This window comes from Peromyscus leucopus, chromosome X, assembly GCF_004664715.2.
Source record: "Peromyscus leucopus breed LL Stock chromosome X, UCI_PerLeu_2.1, whole genome shotgun sequence".
Lineage (NCBI taxonomy): Eukaryota > Metazoa > Chordata > Mammalia > Rodentia > Cricetidae > Peromyscus > Peromyscus leucopus.
This window is the reverse complement of record NC_051083.1, coordinates 113,947,015-113,966,891: the sequence shown is the minus strand read 5'-3', so window position 1 is coordinate 113,966,891 and position 19,877 is coordinate 113,947,015. Positions and strand designations below refer to the sequence as shown.

The following is a 19,877-nucleotide window of genomic DNA, read 5'->3' as shown; positions in this document are numbered from 1 at the left end:
TCCTCATATTTTTGTAAATTTTATCAATATTTTATGGTACATCCTATGCTTTACAATTATAAGGTTAAAAACACTGTTATACTCTTTGAACATAAGCACTATAGAGACCATGACAGACAAACATTACTGTGTTTAATCCAAAACTGACAAAGCTATACTGAACCACTAAATTCACTGTGAAGTTTAGGAAAGCAAAATGGCTCTCTCAAATAATACAGCATTTTTCTCATACATACAACCCTAAACTGTATGTCTAGACATAGGAACTGCTGGTAAGTTTTGATCCTTTCAGGGGTAGCAAGGAGCTCTTTACCTTGCTTGGGGTTACTCACAGTCTCATGGCTTAATATGAATATCAAGGAAGAAGTAAATTACAACAGCAGTAAAAGAGTACTCACTCTCCACAGCCCCCTGGTACCTTCTTGCTGGTATATATCGATGAAGCTGCCAATCATGCTCCCTTGGAACAAACTTCCTTGAGCCTGCATCCGAATCTAAAACACAAAGAAGTGAACATTTTATTTTGACAGAGAAAACCAAAACGAGAGAGTTCACTCCTTTAAAATTAAGGAAGTACTTTATATAATTTGTGTCAAAGTATATTCTATAAAGATTTTCATTCAGCCTCATATTTCCCATAGTAAATCTATCTTTTCTGGAGTTGGACAATAACAAGTCTTCAGTGAAATATAAGTAGTTTGAGCCAGGTGCAGTGACGCACGCCTTTAATCCCAGCACTCAGGAGGCAGAGACAGGTGGATCTCTGTGAGTCCAAGGCCCGCCTGGTCTACACAGTGAGTTCCAGGACAATCATGACTACACAGTAAGACCCTGTTTGAAAAAAGGATGTAATTAGTTCAGTAAAATATTAGGGATTATTCAAATGCCAAAAATCAACATCAACAATCCATTGTTTACATAATGATGACATCCATTTAACAGAATACAATGGAGCCATAAGATTTTCCCCTAAAGTATTTGTAGACTTTAGAAAGTGTTAAAAATTAACTGTTAAACAGAAAAGTGCTGCAAAGCAGTATGTATAGTTCTTACCAAAAACATGGGAAGTTTAGAAAAAACTATAAACACAGTGAGAAGACTAGATGATCATACATACCCAAATATTAATAGAGGTTTACATATGAATGGGGATCCTATAGATGAGCATTGTTCTCTTTTGAGTCCAAACCCTAGAACTCATTGTTAAAAGACAGCTGATTTCAAAAGGTTTCCTCTAACCTCCACATGTACATACATGTGCCTCCCACACAAAATTATAGTAATGATGATGATGAAAAATTTTAATTTGGGCCCTAAAGAGTCATCTCAGAGTTATTCCAGAGGACCTGGGTTCAGTTCTCAACACCAACATAGCAGCTCACAACTCTCTTTACAGTTCCAGGGGATCCAACGCCCTCTTCAGGCTCTACAGACACTAGGCACACATGGTATACATGCATACATTCAGGTAAAGTACACATACACAAAAAATAATATTTAAATTTTTAATTTTCTTTTTTCTTTCCTTTTTTTATTTTCTTTTTTGAGACAGGGTTTCTCTGTGTAGCTTTGGCTGTCCTGGAACTCACTCTGTAGACCAGGCTGGCACTGAACTCACAGAGATCCACCTGCCTCTGGTTCCCGAGTGCTGGGATTAAAGGTATGCGCCACCATCACCTGGTTAGTTTCATTTTTAAAAAGAATGATAATTTATATCAGACAATCAAATAATGATCAAAATAGTCTGCAGTTTTATATTTGTGGATTCAACCAATCCCCAATTGAAAAATCTTTGGAAAAAAACTGCACTTGTACTGAACACATGTAGAATTCTGGAATATTATAGCAACGATTTTTATATGTTTACATTATATTAAACATCATAAGTAATCTAAAGTGGATTTAAAATACCTAAGGGAGCCGGGCGGTGGTGGCTCACGCCTTTAATCCCAGCACTCGAGAGGCAGAGCCAGGCAGATCTCTGTGAGTTCGAGGCCAGCCTGGGCTACCAAGTGAGTCCCAGGAAAGGTGCAAAGCTACACAGAGAAACCCTGTCTCGAAAAACCAAAAAAAAAATAAAATAAAATAAAATACCTAAGGGAATACACACAGGTTATGTACAAATACTGTTTCATTCTATGTAAGGGACCTGAGCATCCAAGGATTTTGTTATTCACTGGGGCAAAGTCCCGGAAGAAACCCCTACAGATTGGGCTGAGTATCCTCTTATGCATTATAGACTCTGCTGTTATTGCTGTAAGGTGACTGACTCTCCTACCACTTGGTTTGCATTATCCTGGATCCTAATTTGTACTTTCTCTTATTATAAGCAATGAATTTGACATTTTTTCTCACAACTCAGGCCTGGAGACATGGCTCAGCAGTTACGAGTACTTGCTGGTCTTCCAGCAGACCTAGGCCCAATTCCAGCACCCACATGGTAGCTCACAACTGTCTGTAACTCCAGTTCCAGGGACTCAGATGTCCTCTCCCAGCTTCCATGAACACTGCATGCACATGGTACACAGACACACATGAAGGCAAAACACCCACACACATAAAATAATATTTTTTAAACTTGAGATTCATGGTTGTAAATACCTGTATTCCCAGTAAGACAGGAGGACCAGGAATTCAAGGTCATTCTTTGCTACTTAGTGAGTTCAAAGCTAGAATGGGCTACATAAGATTCTGTCTCAGAAAAACAAACAAAAATCCCAATTTGTGATTCCCTCACATAGTTTAATCATACATTTAGTGCTTTCTTAATTAAGAAGGAAATTTTTACCATTTGTCAGATAAAGCCGAAGGCTGGCATTAAAATAAGTGTTTCATTCTGTGACTGATAAAACACTAAAGAAGTCCAATCACATTCTTATAAATCAGCACAATTCAAAATATATCACATTGAAAGTCAAAGCTCATCTTTAATAAAAATGTAGACAAGATAAGGAAAGACAGAAACAGTATAAATTTAAGGTAAAGCAGATATGAAAAGAAACTTCTCTAAAAAACTCTACCTCGATCTATCCTAGTTTGATGTCTCAGTTTATGCTACAGATCAATACACCATCTGAAGATTTGGAATAGATAAGGGATATGCCTTTGTTTTGTAAAATGGGAAAAGGGTTATTAGAAACACAAATTCATTCTCACACCACTTGAAGAATATAAACAGAATAAGGAATCTACAAATCAATTCCCGGCACAGCTTTGAAAAGAACCTATAGTGGATTGCAAAGCTCAGGCTGAAAACCAATGGATTAATGCATATCACCTTAAAATATTTTTGAACGTCTACTATGAAGCATAATGTTATACAAGCTTACATATATTATCTCTAATTCTTAACAACTTTATGCTATAAGAACTGCATTATCTTAATTTTAAAACAAGAATGAATGAGACATTACATGGTTAAGAGATTTACCCAAGAATTTAGAACTAACAATGGAAAAGTAAGAATCTGAACTCGAATCTGAGTTAAAGCTGTGGTCTTTCAACTCACATGGCAGACATCTCTCTTACCTTTAGAACATCGGTGGGATTGGCTATAGTAGATGAAATCACTCCTGACACTACCCCACAGATCATATTAATTAGGAGAGTTTCATCTGTAAAAATGTAAAATAAATAAATAAATAAAAAGGGTTCATTTTATTAAGTACTGGTGTCTCAGAGTCCCTGAGACACTGTATGAAGAAAATCCTTTCAAGTGATGACATGAAAAGGAACTTCAAGGTTTATCAAAGTAAAGACTTTCAAATATTTGTAGATCATCCCAAATTTATACAAAATATATACAAATTATAAAATATAAACCATTATTTCCTTTAAAACATTATCAGGAAGACATCATATTCTTCTACATACTTCTACATAACTGTCTACTACACAAATTAGAATATGGTATTTCCTGGGGCTGGAGAGATGGTTCAGAGGTTAAGAGCACTGGCTATTCTTCCAGAGTTCCTGAGTTCAATTCCCAGCAACCACATGGTGGCTTACAACCATCCATAATAGATCTGGTGCCCTCTTCTGGCCTGAAGGGGTACGTGCAGGCAGAACACTGTCTACATAATAAATAAATAAATAAATCTTAAAAAAAAAAAGAATATGGTATTTCCTTATTAACCACTTCAAACATATAATGCATCTGATTTAAATTTTTTTGAGATTATAATTTATGGTTTTGTTTTGTTTTGTTTTTCAGTTTTTCAAGACAGGATTTCTCTTTGTAATAGCCCTGGCTGTTATGGAGCTCAGTCTGTAGACCAGGCTGGCCTTGAACTCAGAGATCTGCTTGCCTCTGCCTCCCGAGTGCTGGGATTAAAAGGGTACACCACCACTGCCTGAGATTATAATTTAATTATAACATTTCTCCCTTCCCTTTTCTCCCTCCAAAGCCTTCCCTATACCTCTCCCTGTTCTTCAAATTTATGGTGTCTTTTTTCACTAATTGTTACTACATGTACATATGTACATACATGTCGCTGGGTGGTGGTGGTGCACACCTTTAATCCCAGCACTCGGGAGCCAGAGCCCGGCAGATCTCTGTGAGTTCGAGGCCAGCCTCGACTACAGAGCAAGATCCAGGACAGGCACCAAACTACACAGAGAAACCTGCTGTGGGATGTTTTGTATGCTGTGAATATGTGTTGTTCTGATTGGTTGATAAATAAAATGCTGATTGGCCAGTAGCCAGGCAGGAAGTATAGGCAGGATAAGCAGAGAAGGAGAATTCTGGGAAGAGAAAGGCTGAGTCAGGAGACGCCAGCCTGCCATCCAGGGAGCAGCATGTATTAACACACAGGTAAAGTCACGGAAAACGTGGCAACATATAGATTAACAGAAATGGGCTGAGTCTAAGTGAAAGAGCTAGTCAGTAATAAGCTTGAGCCAATGGCCATACAGTTCATAAATAATATAAGCCTCTGTGTGTTTACTTGGGTCCAGTGGCTGGGGACTCGTGGGTGAGAGAGATTTGTCCTGACTGCAGGCCGGGTGGGACATAGGAAAACTCTGGCTACAGAAACCCTGTCTCAAAAAAAAAAATGAAAACATATGTACATACATATATATTCCTGAATATAACCTGTTCAGTCTCTATAATGTTACTTGTATGTATGTTTTCACGGCTGACCATGACAGTGCACAACCAGTGGAGAAGACACCTCTCATGCTCCCAGCTTTCTATAGTTCCCTGTGTAAGGTTGAGGCCTTGTAGGCTTTTCCCTGCCCAGTTTGGCATACGGGTTGGTATCATCCTTATTCAAATTTTAAGTCTTTTTATGGATAGTCAGCTTTAAGACTTAATAACCAGATGCTAAAAAATATAATCTTATGAGTAATAAAGTCATCTAAATATTAACATTAAATGTCTTTATATCTCTCCTAGCCTCCATTTATGTACAGAAGGCTTCTATTGTTAAATATGAAAAAGCAGTAGTATAATTTCTAGCACTGGATGATGAAGAGACTTATATATGCTAGACCAACACTCTGCTACTGAGTTACACCCTCAGGTCCAAAAGAAATGATTTAGAATTAAATTCCCTCAGCTAGAAACAAGAAGAAAGGAATAACAGAGCATATTGTTCTACAGAGAAAATCTAATCTTCACCATTCCTTCTCCTCATGAAGAGCCTATAAATAGAAAGTTAGTAAACCCACATAAACAATCTATGAAAGGAAAATATTTCCAGGAAAGACGAAAGTACATCCTTCAGGATTCCCACTGATGAGGCTCCAGAAAAATGCTGATTTAGAATAAAAAAGTGCTTTCCCATCCATCCAGTAACCCCAGGCTCAAATGGAGAAATATACAACAGCTCTGCATGTGGGTAAAGTGGCCATAGGTACATCGGCATCCAGACTACAACAGACTAAAATTTATCTACCTACCAAAAGCTTATCAAAATTGGCCTCTAGGAAATGCCTTTTGTTCCTCTAACTGATGAAGACAATATTCATTTTCAGGACATGGCTGTTCTAGGCTTCTTCAAGAATGACAAGTTTTTTTTTTTTTTTTTTTTTTTTTTTTTTTTTTTTTGTTTTTTTTCGAAACAGGGTTTCTCTGTGTAGCTTTGCGCCTTTCCTGGAGCTCACTTGGTAGCCCAGGCTGGCCTCGAACTCACAGAGATCCGCCTGCCTCTGCCTCCCGAGTGCTGGGATTAAAGGCGTGCGCCACCAACACCCGGCACAACAAGTTTTTTTTTTTTAAGAATTGCTATTTTGCAGGGAGGACATATATCATGGCATATGTATGGAAGTCAGAGTTCAACTTTACAGAATGTGTTCATTCCTTCCACCTTTGCATAGGTTACAGCTATCAAACTCAGGCAGTCACACGTGCATGAATTTACCCATTAAGCCATCTTGCCAGACTACAAGTGTTTTAGTTGATCATAAAAGATACATTTGAAGAGCAGGTTCCTCTAACCCACATATCCCCTCTGGAGGGATTTAGCCCAAGTCAACAGATGCTCCCTTTATCCCCACAGTGACTGTCTTTCACTCTCTGGTATCATGAGATAAATATTTCACATTAAGCATGATTTCAACAATCCTTTGAGGATAACCTCAGAAGATGCGCATACTGACCTTCCAAACGTTCTACAAATAACCGCTTCAAGCTTTGGTAAATACCAATTTTGATGGTGCCATATGATGCCTGTCTTAGTAAAGCAGGGGCAATTCTGCCCAAAAGAGAGAGAGAGAAAGAGAAGTTAATTTTATTTAACATGCACTTGTAGATTTTACAATTCTTTTATCTATATCTTTTCAAGCAATACAGCATGCATTTTTTTCACTCACCCATGAAAAACTGACAAAGAAAGCTCACATCCCAGGTCATAAAACAAACATCAACAATGTTAAAAGAACTGAAATTATACAGAATATATTCTCTGACCATAGTGGAAGCAAAGTAGAATCTGAGAAGGAGGATGCTCAAACACTTAGAAATCAAACAATACACATCTAAAACAACATATGCGTTAGAGAAAGTTGCAAAAGAAATGTTTTCAATGTATAGATATGAGTAAAACTTCAAATACATCCTATAAAATATATAGGATAACAACAATAAAGAAAAAGATGCCGGGTGGTGGTGGCAAACACCTTTGATCCCAGCACTCGTGAGGCAGAGCCAGGTGGATCTTTGTGAGTTCAAGGCCAGCCTGGTCTACAAAGCGAGTTCCAGGCAGGCTCCAAAGCTACACAGAGAAACCCTGTCTCAAAGAAACAAAAAAAAAAAAGAACCTATCTTTGGCTTGGGGATTTAGCTCAGTGGTAGAGTGCTTTCTAGCAAGTGCAAGGCCCTGGGTTCAGTCCTCAGCTCTCAGAAAAAAAGAAAGAAAGAAAAAAGAAAGAAAGAAAGAAAAAGATGCCGTGAATATAAGAGAGGGAAAAGAGATACATGGAAATGGGTGGAGGGGGAAAGGGAAGGAGGAAATTATAGAATTATAATTCAAAAAATGTTAAATCTTATAAAAAATAAAAAAAAGTACACGGGATAGAGGCAGGTCTGGCAGTACAGTTCTGTAATCCCAGCAGCTACCTGCAGGCTAAGGTAGGAGAATGAGGAGTTCCAGGCTTGCTTGAACTAGGGTGAGTACAAGGCAAGCCTGAGCAGGTTAATACGGCCCTCTGTTACATAAAAAGCCAAAAGTGGACTAGGCAGTTCAGAGATAGAGCACTTGCACAGCATGTGTTCGACCCTAGGCTTAGTCACCAGTATTAGAAAACAGTAGGGGAAGGCAGAGACTATGTAGCCAAAGCATAGATGAGAACAATTTATAGTCAAGTGCTCACCCAACCTCTAGAAGTAGGAAAATTCATCTTGGCTCTTTATAAGATATCAAGTATATGGTATTTTGTTACAGTGGCCCAAACTAAGAGTATTAAAATTTTACGTGCCGGGCGGTGGTGGCGCACGCCTTTAATCCCAGCACTTGGGAGGCAGAGCCAGGCGGATCTCTGTGAGTTCGAGGCCAGCCTGGGCTACCAAGTGAGCTCCGGGAAAGGCACAAAGCTACACAGAGAAACCCTGTCTCGAAAAACCAAAAAAAAAAAAAAAAATTTTACAAAATAAAATTGAATCCATAGTTTTTAAATTTTTCAGATTATGTTTACTTTTATTTTATGTATATAGGTATTTTGCCTACAAATATATCTGTGCACCGTGTGCATGCAATGCCCATGGAGGCCAGAGGAGGGCATAAGTTCTTCTAGAACTGGAGTTACAGGCAGTAGTTAATCACCATGTGGGTACTGGAAATGCAACCCAGGTCCTATGGAAGAGCAGCTAGTGCTCTTAACTACTGAGCCATCTCTCCATCCCCACTGAATTAATAGTTTTATAAAAGTTCAAAAATTAGAAATTCCCAGCCCAAACAAGTTTACCAAAAAAACAGTTGAAGAATTAACATTAGTCTTATACAATTTCTCCAGAAAATGGAAGCAAGAATGTTTCCCAAATCATTTTGGCTAGCATTACCTTGATAGCAAAAAAACAGATAAAAATAGTACAAACAAAAACCACAGACCTATATCGCTCATGAACTTAGATGCAAAAATCCTTTAGAAAAGATGAACAAATTGAATGTAGCCATTTACAAGAGTTAAGACACTAGCCCACCCCTTAGAGGTTAAAAAAAAAAATCAACGTTGATTTCCTAACAGTTGCAGATACATCTTTACCCGATCAAAAAGGAAGCAATGGCGCCAAGCTCTCAACCCTACTGAAATTCTGCTCATAAACTGAAGATGTTCTCACTCACGCCTCCTTTGAGAGTCATCCAAATTGCAGAACTATACTTTCAGAGATATAAATAGAAATAAAGCAACAGCTCAAATGGTTAGGATTGACGAAGAAGAAAAAACAGATGACTAAATATGCATATTTCTGACTCTATTACTTGTATCAGGAAAAGAATATCGAGGTTATCTATGCTAATGAAAAACAAGGTAAATGAGATGATCCATGAATCATTTCATTCTGGATGAAGATCGGTTTTTTTGTTTGTTTTTTGCTTTTTTTTTTCCTCTAAGAAAACTATATTTTAAATAGGCCCAACCCAGGTCACTGGTAAAATTGATTTCCATCCTCCCAGCAATTCTGGTAGCCTAGACTTAGGATGGACTAGGAAACCAGCAGCAGGTGAACTACAAACTCGACAATAAATCATAAACTGAGGGGTAATCAAGAGGTGATGAAAAAAGATTCTCCCTTTCTCCTATTCTTCATTCCTATTTAATATGCCAAAATAATGTGTCTTTCACAAAGAACGACTTAAAGGAAGCCAGTGTTTGCCAAATCAGGAAAATTCTCACAAGAACGTATACAGCTAATTGGTGCTGCTTTTACAACAGCCAACGATGAGTGTCAGGAAGCCAGAAAAAAAGCTTATGCTGCAATGATATTATCCATTTTCACATTTCTTACCTACAGCCAGATTAACACAAAATCCAAAGCTCAAGACTTACAAGCAGATGAAATATACAAAAGCCCACCAATACAGAATTACACGTTGAAATGTGAATGGTGTAAACTATCATGCAGTTGTTCATGACAGAAGGAAAGAAGCCAGACTTACCCTGAATACAGAGCCAAGATCCCTTCTTCTTTATAAATTCGGAACAAGGCATGAAACATCCCTCTATATTTTATTTCTTTGAAACGGACATCAATGCTCTGGCCTTGGACTTGCAGCCGTGTTTTAGTAAGGTCCACAGGGAAAGTGCCTATGAAGGAACACACTCCTAAGTATTTACAAAGAACACAAGTATGTTTTGGCTAAATATAAGGCAACGACAATATTGGAAATCTAAGACAGGGCCCTTTTCATAACACTCAGATATCTACTCCACCACCACTGCCAGAGGGCAAAGGCTCTAAGTGAAGTGAAATGCACTAGCCTCTCCAGGAAGCACAACTTGCCACACAGTATACCTGATACTTTCTGTCAGAAATGCAAAGAAGTTTAGATGTTTCCTTCACTTTGTCTGTAACATACCAATGCCAATGACATTTATTAGTCTTTTCCTCCCATTCTCTCCCACCGCAAGTCTCCCTATCTCTCCCTCATAAAATCTCCCCACATTATCACAAGCACAGGAAAGCATGGGATCGCTGCTTTAGATGTTCTTAGATGCAGTTCCAATAGTGTAGGGGTGGGGGTGTCGGCATGTGTGTGTTTACAACTTCCTAATATTACGAGAGAAACTGGCCAAGTCTTACTTGGTTCTACTCACCATGGTGCCTTGGATAGTTCAGGAGTAATACCCGCAGAGTACTTAAGCCATTATTTTTTTCAATTATGCTTTATTTATTTGTGTGCATGCATATGTGTGTGTGGGGGTACATTTGCCATGGCTCATGCATGGACATCAGAGGACAATCTACAGGCGTTGGTTCTGTCCTACAACCACATGGGTCCCAGGGATCAAATTCAGGTCCCTCAAACTTGGCAGCATGCATTTTTACCTGCTGAGCCTTCTTGTCATCTCTAGCAGGATTCTTCAATAAAACTCTCTTTTCTTATCTCAGCACATAAAAGTAGTTGTTGCATGAACAAACTGGGCTTTAAGAAAGATTTCAAGATCTAAAACTAGCAAGCTCTTTATATATGTAGCTCTGAACTTGTGTGACCTGGATAGCATAAGACCAGAGTATATAGCAAGAAAGTCAACAAACACTGCTGGATTGTAGATACTTAGGAATCATTTAGGGAAAAGAAAAATCTGGAAAATGAAAAGTCACAATCTAAAAATATTACTAAATTTAAACCAAAATAGAGATGACTCCTGTTTGATCTTGTTTGCTTCTAAAATGGAAGTGAGATTTTCAAAAAAGAGGCCTTGATAAGAAGAAAATTATAACCATTAGTACAAGGAATACACAGAAACCACTATCATATATAGTCCTCTATGATTATGTATATTTGGCTTGGAAAAATTAACAAATCACTAAGCTATCAAAAATGTTCAAAATTTGACTTCTTAATCCCATTTGCTTTATCATTACTAGCACCTTCTCAGGAATATTCCTTGATAGCTATAAAACAACAAAATTTTTTTGGTTTTTCAAGACAGGATTTCTCTGTGTAGTATCCCTGGTTGTTCTGGAAATCACTTTGCAGACCAGGCTGGCCTTGAACTCAAGAGATCCACCTGCCTCTGCCTCCGAGTGCTGGGATAAAAGCTGTGCACTATCACCGCCTGGCACAATAATTTTTAAAACAAAGATGACAAAACTCTTTTTATTTGTTCTCTGGTTTTCTCCAAAAATAATTGGTACAATATATAACAATCTGTGGAATAAAACTCATACTTGTCATTCTTTTTCAGATTCTTACCGAACTCGGCAACAATAGAGGCAAGGCCGCCATACACAAAAGGTTTCCAGTTCAGACCAGACATCTCATGGCTTAAAGTGGAACTTTTCTGATGCTAAAAATAAACACGAATCAGAAAAGGGCACAAGAATGAAGAGAGTATTGGTTAACACTTGATTATATAATTTGAATCAACAAAACTGGCAAATCAAACAAATGTAGAGGAAAAAATAAAAACCACCAGTGGAATGAGACAAAATGGAAAGTCCTGTTTCATGTGCTGGATGATGATGATGATGAGTTCATTCTTTAATGTCATTCTGTAGGGTAGGTGTACAGTCACTCAAAAAATCAACATGTGCCCTTCATTCTTTCTAATTTAATTTTCCATTATTCCCCACCCAAAGAAGCTTCAGCCCATCCAGCACACCCATCTGTAACATTCATCTAGACAATCACGAGTCAAGGAACCTGGAATTCACGTTACATAGGCTGAGGCATCTTATAAAAGCAGTTCATGGTATTCAGTTAGCTTGATTCAGGCACAAAGGACAAGCTCCCAACACCACCCCCTAATGTTCTCAGCTCTCTCGGCTCTCCACTAAAATTTAGCATCTCAGTTCCAGGAACTGAGTTAGCTACACACCAAAGCGGCTAACTTAGCGAGGCCCACACTGAGCTAAGGAGCAATTCACCTCACTTCTGGCCCTGGAGAAATGACAGCAATGTGGATCTATCACACTTCGGACGTTGAACATCAGCCATCCAGTGATCTCCTTTCCCTCCCCTGAACTTGAAAAACATCTGCAAGTCCTATACTTTTTATGTTCTCATTCTTTAGGAATGTACTTCTGTCCCCAGCCATTTTACTTCTTCCCCATCAGATCCGTCTTAGATCTGGCATCTTCAAAATCTTCAGTTTTGCCAGGGCAGTGGTGGCCCACGCCTTTAAGCCCAACACTTGGGGGGCAGAGGCAAAGGCAGGTGGATCTCTGTGAGTCTGAGGCCAGCCTGTTGGACAAAGTTCCAGGACAGCCAGGGCTACACAGAGAAAGCCTGTCTCGAAAAACAAAAACAAACACCTTCAGTTTTATGCTTTCTGCTGCTCTCAGCTCCTTCACTCTTGGATTTGTGTTTCCACAGCTCTAGCATCTAGGCAAACATTTGTCAAATTGTAGCATGTTCCAGAATCATCTAAAAGGTTATTAAAACATGAACTGCTGAGCCTCTCCCCCAGAGTTTCTGATTGGCGGTTTAAATCTTGCCCTGAAAATCTGCAAGGTCTCAAAGAATACTGATGCTTTAAAACTACTGCTGTAGGCGTCACTGCTAAATCCTGGTCCAGATTTCCTTGAAATCTTTCTTTCTTTTTCAGAGCTTCAAAGTTTATATACTTCCTGATTTCAAAAGGGTTAACAGTCAAAAAGGAACTCTGAAATCAGATCATCTAACATTGAATAATGGCCCCAGATTCACATTTTGACTCTCTCTCTCACTTACTAGTTGTGGCTCTGCCTCCATTTTCTGAAAGCGATAATAATACAAACTCATGCCATAGGCTTGTTGTGTTGTGTATAAGTAATACATATTAACCACCTAGAAAAATCCCTGAAACTTGGCTCAATACGTTAGCTAGTTATTACTGCCCTGCTGAATTACATTTTAATAGATAGCAGTGCTGTCCATCTTCCCCTGGCCAAGGTTGGCTAAGCACCATTGAGCCACTTTCTGTTCTTCGAAGCAACAGGGTTGATTTATTTTTTACAAAAGTAATTCTCTGAAACAAAGCAAAGAGCAATTTTCCAGAGAGGCTAGCAAGCACGTACATAGATATCTTAGTTACATGCTACAGAAACAATTGTGGAAGCTTCCTTTCAAACATAGTATATATTGCACATGTGAGAAATAGCCCTATAGGGGGAAAGTTCATTAAAACTCTAAAGAACAAATTGATAGGAAAAAGAGAACTAGGGCATTCCTCCTAAACTGACAAGAAAAAATGAATTTTTAAGTCAGACGTAGTGGCACATGCCTGTAATTCCAGCACTTGGAAAGAGGAGTCAGGAAGACCAGTAATTCCAAGTCACCCTTTCCTACATAGGGAGTTTGAGATAGCCTGAGCTATGTAAGACCCTGTCTCCAAAAAAGCACACACAAAAGAGGAGAAAAATCACTCTCTGGTGTCAAATTTAGAGATTTCCCTAAATAGCCTTTGATATTTCAAATGTCTGCTGGGCTTCTCCCCCAGACTCTCCCTTTACAACTTCATGCATCCTTTCTCAGTACAGAAAAAAATTCTTCCACATCTTTAGGACATACTACTCAATGTTTTAGAAAATATTGAGTGTTTTATCATTTTTTGGTGTGGATGAGTGTTTGCTTACATGTATGTCTCTGTACCACATGAATGCCTAATGACCATAAAGGCCAAAAGAGGGTGTTTGATCCCCTGGAACTGGTCACAGGTGGTTGTGAGCTGCCACGTGAGTGTTGGGACTTGAACCTGAGTCCTCTGGCAGAGCAGCTACTGCTCTTAACAACTGAACCATCTCTCTAGCCTTCTACCTAATCTTTAAATGAGGAAAATGCTCAATGTTCAGGAACAATAACAAATCACTAAGTGTTCGGAACAGAGTCATACTAGGAAACAGAAAGATCAGTCTCTGGATCTTAGGTCAGGTAGCCCAGGGGTTCCTAAAGAAGTTTTTTTTTTTTCAGCTACACATATGTCATCATCTAAATGACTACTAAATCCTATTGTTTATCCCTGAAGCACTGATAAATCATCTTTCTTATATAAAATGATAATGGTATTCGGTAGTTGATAATATTTAGTGTCTTTATTTGGCAAAATAAGCATAGCGATCTTTATCTGTATCCCCTCCACCATGTTTTCATCTAAATTCCATTAATCCATAAAATTACACAAGCCTGTAGAAGACTGACCAACACTGTCCCTTTACCACCTCCCGGGTCACATCTGATAGGAAAATCTTTCACTCCAATGTTAAAAATCAAAGTTATGAAAGAAATTGTGTATCTCCTTTTATTAAACTTTATACAGCCCTTCCTTACAACAACTTGGAGGCACACTGAACAAATTTATGTCCCCACAAAGGAGCCCTTCAAATATTTAAAGTCAGCTTTCCTGTTCCTACATTGTTCTCTTTCTCTGGCTAAATAGTCCTGATCATTTTTTTCATTCTATATGTTTTACTTCAGTTACTATGCCTGAAGCCCTCTGTTTCTTTTCAGAGAGGCATATCATACAACTGAAGCATTAAAGTTTCAGTGAATACTGAAGTCTTTTACATAAAGCTGGACACATGGATGCAAGTTATGCCCCACCTATTACTCTACAGCTATGCGATTTCTTTGAGAAATCTGTTTACTCAACATCTTAAATTCAGACATAAAATGATGATGAGGGTGAGGTTTATTCTCTAGTTATCCCATCTCTTCTCCTCTTAAATAGGTAAGATTCCCTAAAAGATGACACCATATTTCAAAAAACTTTTTATAGGGTCTAGAGACATGGCTCAGAGGTTAAGAGCACTGGCTGCTCTACAAGAGATCCTAAGTTCAATTCCCAGCAACCACATGTTTGCTCACAACCATCTACAATAAGATCTGGTGCCCTCTTCTGGCCTGCAGGCATACATGCAGGCAGAACACTGTATACATAATAAATAAAGCAATCTTTTTAAAAAAAAAAAACTTTTTATAAACCTCATAGAAACTAGTATAAAATGAGGACAAACATATCAAATAGTTGAGTGTCTTATGTATGCAACCTGTATATAAACAATTACAGAAGAAGCCACAAAAGTAATTTGCTGGACCTGGCCGATACTATACACCTTATACAACACCCTCCTGATCCCCAGATTCTCTACCTACAAACCCTTGTCTCTTGCTTTTGTTGCAGAGAATTGTTTTGTAAAGTATCCCAACTCCTCATAAAGTTACTTTGACTTATGGAGGCTAACCTAAGTTTTGGGTGAAAGGACAGAAAACATATCTAAGTAACAATATAAATACAGTGCCCTAAATATTTTTATTATATAAAGAAGCCAATGAAATTTGTCTTCAGAATTTGTGCATCTATTCCTAGACTCTGATTTTGGAAATCTTGATAACCTAACAAATAACAATAAAAATATCCTAGAATCCATATTATATAACCCCTACACTTACTTCAAAGTCTGGTCAGGAAATTCTGGGTGACCTTCTTGGTTTCTCCTTTAAGAAAGATTAGATATTAGACACGTTCAGAACATTCTCATGTTCGGAAGATAGCAATAGGGAGCCTAAAGCTGTGTGTTAAAGGCATACTAAATACTCAACCTGCAATGTGCTATGAATATAATTGGTCAAGCTTGTAAAAATCACATCCTGGTGTGGTGATGGATGTTTTTGAATCCAGCACCTGAGAGGCAGAAGCAGATAGATCTCTGTTCATCTGAGGTCAGCCTGTTCTACATAGTGAGACCCTGTCTCAAAAAAATTCACAGAAATATATTCTAACATGGACAATATTTGTCAGTCTACCTATCTTCCCTGGACAATCATCTGGTAGAAGAAATTAATTATTTTGTTAGAAAAAAAATAAGTGTTAAACTGTATACCAATCTATAAGAGCAAGAAAACAATAGGCATGCGTTTGAATACTTTGGAAAGGCTATTGGAAGTGAGAGAATTTAAATTGGGTGTCAATAGTGAGCAGATGGAATCTGGGTAGGAGCAGGTAAGGAAGATATCTGGGATGGGTGAATAGGATGCATAAAGACAGATGTGCAAACATACACAATCATATGGAGGTAGCCATCAATATAGTTTGTACTGAGACAGAAATGAAGGACCCAAGCAGAATACACACTATGCTTTTAGGCTGAACAAGTGAAAGGAGTAGGTTCTACTGAAAGGCTTGAAAACAAGATGTTGGAGGAAGACTAGTTCTATTTATAGGGAAGTGAATTAAAGTAATACCCTGTTTTAATTAGCTACTAGGGACTACAAGCGCAGTGGGTTGCAAACAGAAGAGGTAGGGAAATAGCTTAGGAGGGTATAAAGTAGGCAAAAAAAAAAGAATGCTCATTAGCAATGGGGTTAATCTGTTGAAATGGAGACAAAAGACACTTCACGATATAAATGAAAAGGAGGAAAGAGCTAATGGCTACTCTAAGCATCTCTAGGGGTTGGGCAAGGAAGCACTGGTAGAAAACTATAAATGTCCCTGCTGTTACCTTGTCTGAAAAACAAAATTCATGTTAATAATAGCTGTGATCCCAATCAAGTAACTGAACTGCATTTTAATAGATGCCTTCAATGCCTCAACCTCAGGAGTGACAGAGGGATAGAAAGTGATGGGGAGCATCTCTCAACAGCATCCCTCACACTGATACAATGGAGATGTTTGCTTACTCCGCTTACAATCACAGCCGCCGTTGCAAACTTCACCCTTAGAAAAATTAGGATTATTCCGGGAAAGATACCCATTCACCCTCTGGGTAGCAGGATCTTGCCAGTTCCTCAGCTGTCAGAGCGAGTTCGCAGAGAGAAGGGAGGCGCCTGAAGGAGGCGGCCTCCCGGGGGGATCGAGGAAGCAGGGTTCAATCGAAGAAGTAAAGCCACCGATGCCAGAAGAGTGAAAGACAGGGAAGGGACTCAGCTGAGGGGAGAGAGAGATCAAAGGACCGTTAAGCCCCTCCCAGGCCGGGAACCAGGCCAGCCTGGCCCTGCGCGGCCTGCTTCAACCCAACCCCGCTCCCCAACCTGGAAGTCCAGGAGCTCCCCCTCACCTGCTCAAGCTCAACAGACGACTGGGAAGCGGAGGCTCCCACAGTAGGAAACACCACCGCAGCGCCAACCCGGAAGCATTGAAAGGAACGGAAGTAACCAAGGCGTCGCCTCGGCAACAGTGGCGCAAGCCATCCTAACTCCGCCCCCTCCTAGCCTGAAAAGGAAGGCGCGAATGAAAGGAAACCATTAGGGTCAAAAGGCCAGAGTCCTGAAGGCTGTGCGAAAGGTCAGGAGCCAGCCACCTGCCTTTCCAGAGAGGGCGCTAAGGCGTGAGAATGCGGCCGCTTCTGCAGCGAATGTGCTCACTAGAGGTGGCAGAGGCGATGCCTTGTCACCCACCCACCTGGAGCCTACCAGATGGTCCGCATAGCCTTAAAAAAATGCGAGACGGCGGGAGGGGCATCGCGTAGAGGGAGGTCGATCCAAAGATTTCAGATGAAGTGGAGAGAATTTCTTTTGCCTGCTTTTGGGACCTTTTTCCTCCTACTGGGTTGGCTCGCCCAGCCTTGACATGAGGGTTTGTGCCTAGTCTTACTGTGACTTGTTATGCCATGTTTGGTAGATATCCCTGGGAGGCCTGCTCTTCTCTGAAGGGAAGCAGGAACAATGAGTCTTGGGGAAGAGGGGAGGTGGGGGAGGGGGACTGGGAGCAGGGAAGGGAGGGAAAAACTGCTGTTGAGGATGTAATATATGAGAGAAGAATAAATAAATATATTTTTTAAGAGTGGGAGAATTTAAAATTAAAAAAAAAAATGAGAGCTAGGAGGTGAGCGGAATTTAGACACTGAACCCGGGCTCAGAAAGGAAAATCAGGATGAGGGAAGCAAATAAGCCTCATCTACTGAATGTCAGATAGCAGTAGCTAAAGCTACATGCCCTGTTCTCGAAGCTGAGAGATAGAAATTTCGGGGCAAGTTGGGAACAGAAAGAGGACCATGAAAAGTTAAAGCGAACTAATCTGAAGAGAATAATGGGAGTTAATCTGCACCTCATAATTGTCCAGAAAAGCTTAAACAACAGCTTCAGACCCCAGTTCCTAGGGCCACTGGAAAAGAAAACAACAAACTTCTGGGTGAATCCATTAGCTAATTTTTTTCAATGTATCACAGTTTCTACAATCAACAAGTGTTAATAAGTGTTTATTATTTACATAAGTATAAGTGAGTTCAAGGCACATGGTCCTGAAATTATTTGTTGAATAAATTAATGTTTTAAATTCATTTATTCCAAAAGAATCTTCCTCATCTCATTCACAACTACTTTTTTTTTCACTTAAACATTTTCTTCAGGCAGTACACATGATAATAGATGACATTATGGAGTACTTAACCATGTGCCAACTGTGATGCTAAGAGTTTTGTGGGGGGGGGTTGTTTGTTTTTTTCTTGCATCTGCTTTACAAGGTTGATACAGTTATTTTCTCCTCCTAAGGACTAGGAAAAATTAGGTCATGAAAGTGTAGCAGAGTTACATCATAACTGGCAGAATTCAGATTTCAACTTGAGACTGACTTCAGCGCCCAAGCTCGCAACTCTAAAAACTGTCTTTGTTAATGTCAGAAACATCATTACTCTAGAGATAAGAAACACTTGCGTGCATTCCAAAATGTAAATTTTATGAGACTGAAGAGATGGCTCAGCAGTTACAAGCACTAGCTGCTTTTCTAGAGGACGGGGTTCAATTCCCAATACTCGGTTCCCAAAGCTCAATAAACGTCTATAACTCCGGTCCCAAGGGATTCAATGACCTCCACTGACCACAGGCACTCAAGTGCTGTGCAGAAATACATGCAGACAAAATACCCATAAAGTAAATATTTTTTTTATTTTAAAATGTGAATTCTCTTTCATTTTAGACACCAGCAGAGCAACACCCTTTCAGACAAATGGGTAGACTATAACTTGGAAGGTTTGGACTCGCTTAATGACACGAAGTACATGTGGAGCTATGGCCTGGGTTTGTGTTTCACATCCAGCTCACTGAAACTTGTAGATTTATGGCCTGTCCCTCGAGCAAATCACTATCTTAGCTTTTGTACAAGACTATATTTTCCCACTCAGTCCCTACTACCAACAGTTAATTTAGTTATCTACTAGATAAATTTTTAAAAGGTCCTTTGTTTTCAAATGATTCATATTTAAAATTCTACACGTGAGCAAAAAAAAATAGCAATTGTAGAAACATTATCAACACACACCACACTAACACATTTGCAGTTTGGTTACATTCTTTCAGTTTTAGCATTCCTTAATGTTAAATATATACACAAAGATCTTTAATACACAAAGATCTAATCCTTATCAAAGTTGGGCATTTCCCTTATAAATTGCCTTCTATTAGCTAGTCTCTCCCATAAAGATCAGTTTTTCACCACACATATTCTGTCTTGGGTTATGTTTAAGTTCTGATCTACCTAATTATATAAGTTATTCAAGAGGACAGAATCATGGAATCTAATTCTAATGTAACTTAGAAGTTTTTTTTATAGACACTGGTTTAGACCCTGCTAAAACATCTCTTGCTGCTTCTAAGAGCCATTCTCTCCCTCCCTCTCCATTTACCCTTCCTATCAGCTTTGAGTTCTTTCCAGACTACCACAAAAAAAAGAAAGAAATTCTTTAAGATTGTGTCAACTTTGAGATTCCAGCCAATCTCCTTAGATTCTCGGGTGTTTCTAAATCTTCCTTTTTCACTTTTTTCCTATGCTTAGAGGCTCAAACCTAGGACCTCATGCAT

The 19,877-nt window shown here is 39.1% G+C and overlaps 1 protein-coding gene across 5 annotated transcripts in view; it reads right to left on the bottom strand.

Annotated features, from left to right (window-relative positions):
* The window catches only part of Slc25a14 (solute carrier family 25 member 14), a 41,079-nt gene extending 23,696 nt beyond the window's left edge, over positions 1-17,383 (bottom strand). The window contains exons 1-7 of one of the 5 annotated variants that reach the window (XM_028887351.2): positions 17,141-17,383; positions 16,764-17,010; positions 11,361-11,454; positions 9,600-9,747; positions 6,604-6,698; positions 3,529-3,614; positions 399-494 (exon numbers count right to left, since the gene is read on the bottom strand). In XM_028887351.2, coding sequence (XP_028743184.1) covers positions 399-494; positions 3,529-3,614; positions 6,604-6,698; positions 9,600-9,747; positions 11,361-11,454; positions 16,764-16,838 — 594 coding nt within the window. In that variant the 5' untranslated portion in view covers positions 16,839-17,010; positions 17,141-17,383. The other 4 variants (XM_028887352.2, XM_037198875.1, XM_028887353.2 and 1 more) reach the window with 4 other exon arrangements.
* Positions 17,384-19,877: the final 2,494 nt, after the last annotated feature.